At 38.5% G+C, this 3,081-nt stretch overlaps 1 protein-coding gene across 1 annotated transcript; it reads right to left on the reverse strand.

Annotated features, from left to right (window-relative positions):
* Positions 1 to 2,156: 2,156 nt before the first annotated feature.
* Positions 2,157 to 2,624, reverse strand: LOC127115327 (uncharacterized). Its single transcript, XM_051046906.1, has one exon. It carries the CDS (start codon positions 2,622 to 2,624, stop codon positions 2,157 to 2,159), a length of 468 nt encoding a protein of 155 aa, XP_050902863.1.
* Positions 2,625 to 3,081: the final 457 nt, after the last annotated feature.

A 3,081-nucleotide genomic window follows, 5' to 3' on the forward strand; every position in this document is an offset into this window, starting at 1 on the left:
TGACTTCTGACAAGTCAAACAGGAATAAACAAACTGAACAATATCCTTCTTCATACCTGGCCACAAAAACATCTTAAAAACTTGATACATCTTCATGGCTCTGAGATGAATACTCAAACTACTCTTATGACCTTATTCAAGAATTATCTTCTTAAGATATGGCAAATCCAAAACACAAACTCTGTCTTGAAACTTTATAATCCCATTCTCATCTACTCTGAAGTCCACTTCTTTACCTTGATTGATTAGCAACAATCGATCAATCAATCCCAAATCTAACCTCTGACCTTCCTTGATATTTTCTAGTAAGCTACTAGTTAACTTAAGCATACCGAACTTCATACTTCTTGGCGTCATCTCACACATCAAGCTAAGATCTCTGAACTCCTCAATCAAATCCAATTCTTTAACCATTAACGCTGACATATGCAAGGACTTCCTACTCAATGCATTTTATACATATTAGCTTTACCAGGATGGGAATTCAACTCAAAATCGTAGTCCTTCAAAAATTCTAGCCACCTCTTATGTCTCATATTTAGCTCATTCTGACAAATAGATACTCCATACTCTTACGATTACTGAAAACTTCAAACCTCGAACCATACAGATAATGCCTCCAAACATTAAGCATAAAGATTACTCCTGCCAACCATAAATCATGGGTAGGATAAATCCTCTCATTTGTCTTGAGTTATCTCTAAGCATAAGCTACAACTTGACTCTTATGCATAATCACATCACCTAAACCCATCTTAGATGCATCATAATACATAACAAAAGAATCACTCGCATCTAGTAATATTAAAACTGGTGCTGACGTAAACCTTTTCTTCAACTCTTGGAAACTTTCTTCACACTGAACATCCTACAAATAAGCTTGCCCTTTTCGAGTCAATTGAGTCAAAGGAAAATTCAACTTCTAAAAGCCTTCTATAAACCTTCTACAGTAACCAGCCAAACCCAAAAAAATTTGATCTCTGTAATCGACTTAGGAGTCTCCCACTGTAAATCCATGAAAAATCCTATTCATGTACTCCATGAATACTCCTGGCGCATTAGACACACCGAAAGACATCACCGAATACTCATAATGACCATAACGAGTTTTAAACATAATCTTCAAAATATCTTCTGACTTTACTCGAATCTGATGATAACCTAATCTCAAATCAATCTTGCTAAAAACACAAGCTCTAACCAATTAATCCATAAGGTCGTCAATCCTAGAAAGAAGATACTTATTCTTAATAGTAACCCTATTCAACTACTGATAATCCACACACAACCTCATGATCTCATCTTTATTTTTAACCAACAACATTGGCGCTCCCCACGAAGACACACTAGGTATGGCAAAATTCTTCTCCAACAGATCTTCTAACTGTTTCTTCAGCTCGCTCAAATCTGACATGGACATCATATACGGTGCCATCGATACATGTCTAGTGCCATGTACTAAATCTATGGCAAACTCAATTTCATGCTCCGACGACAAATTACAAATATCCTCAGGAAAAACATCAGATAACTCACACACAACAAGCAGGTCAACATCCACCGCTTCACCATCCACTCTCAAGGAAGCAAACTTCACGATCACCTAATCATCCTGCTTCAAGCACATCTCTACTTGATTGGCGAATATGAATCTCGAATCCGTACTCTATTCAGGTTCGGGAAACAACACGGTCTTATCAAAATATTTGATAGGAACATGGTTGAACTCCAACCTATTCATCCCCAGAATAATATCGAGTTGACTCAGAGGCAAAAAAATCAAGTCAACTCCAAAGTCTTTACCATAAATGGCAAAGAACAATTCAAACAAACCAACAAAGTAGTCATTAAACCATTGGCCAGGGTATCAATGACCATACTTCCCTTCATCGAAGACACTACTAAATTCAAATTGACCATACAATCATGCAATATGAACGAATGTGTCTCACCCGTATCAGTGATAGCAACAAAAGAGACACCATTAATAAAACACGTACCTTTAATCAAATTATATGATCTCAAGACCTCCATACCAATAAGAGAAAACATCTCCCCGCTAGCTCGCGTGGCATATGGAACTTTCCTCGACTTCTGACACTGATACTGATAGGACCTAGTTCTCCACAGTTGAAATAAGTCAGAATGACGCCTTTTCACTCAGAGGCACGATGTCCCTGCTCCCCACACTTGAAACACTTCAGGTATATGCTCTTGCACTCAGCAACATAATGAACTAACTCTCCACACTTGAAACATCTCAAAGAAGTAGAAACTCCTCCCCCACTTGATCCACTCCCTTCTACAGCCTTCTGTTGGAACTTCTGATTCCCTTTAGCAACTAGAGTCACATACGGCTTAGCACGGTGCTGACACTCACTCTTCTTCTCACTCACACTCTTATACTGAGCAAATCCGCCTCTAATATCCTCATCATAAAACCTGCATTTATTCACTAACACTAAGAAACGGCGAATCTCTTGATAGCTTATGAACAACTTAGTCTCAGGATGTAAGCCACTCTTAAACTTCACACAGTAGGAACCCTTAGCTTCCACACGATTATAGTGAGGACAAAATCTTGACTGATCCTCAAACTTAGATGCATAGTCAACTACAGTCATATTCCCCTGATTTAGTTCCAAGAACTCTATTTATTTACGGCTACATACATCAGCTGGAAAATACTTGTTCATAAACTCATTCTTGAAATAGCTCAAGTGATTTCCGCATTAGCAGCTTCCAGCCTCTGACGAGTATTCTCCAACCAATATTCAGCTTCCTCAGACAACATATGTGTTCCGAACAACACCTTATATGCATCAGTGTAGACCATAATCTTGAAAATCTTCTCCAACCTCCTGAAGCCAAGTGTGAGCACCTTCATGCTCTTACATTCCCTTGAAAGTAGGAAAATATTTCTTCTAGAACTTTCCCATCCCACAGAACTCATCAGCTCATTCTGATTAGCATGCAACATTTTATTCGCTCTCCATCACATGAGCCATCGCCTCCAGAGCATTAGCAATCACATGATTATTCATGCAACCATTTCTTTCTGCACTACCAACCAAGATAAGT

Source organism: Lathyrus oleraceus, chromosome 1 (assembly GCF_024323335.1).
Source record: "Lathyrus oleraceus cultivar Zhongwan6 chromosome 1, CAAS_Psat_ZW6_1.0, whole genome shotgun sequence".
NCBI lineage: Eukaryota > Viridiplantae > Streptophyta > Magnoliopsida > Fabales > Fabaceae > Lathyrus > Lathyrus oleraceus.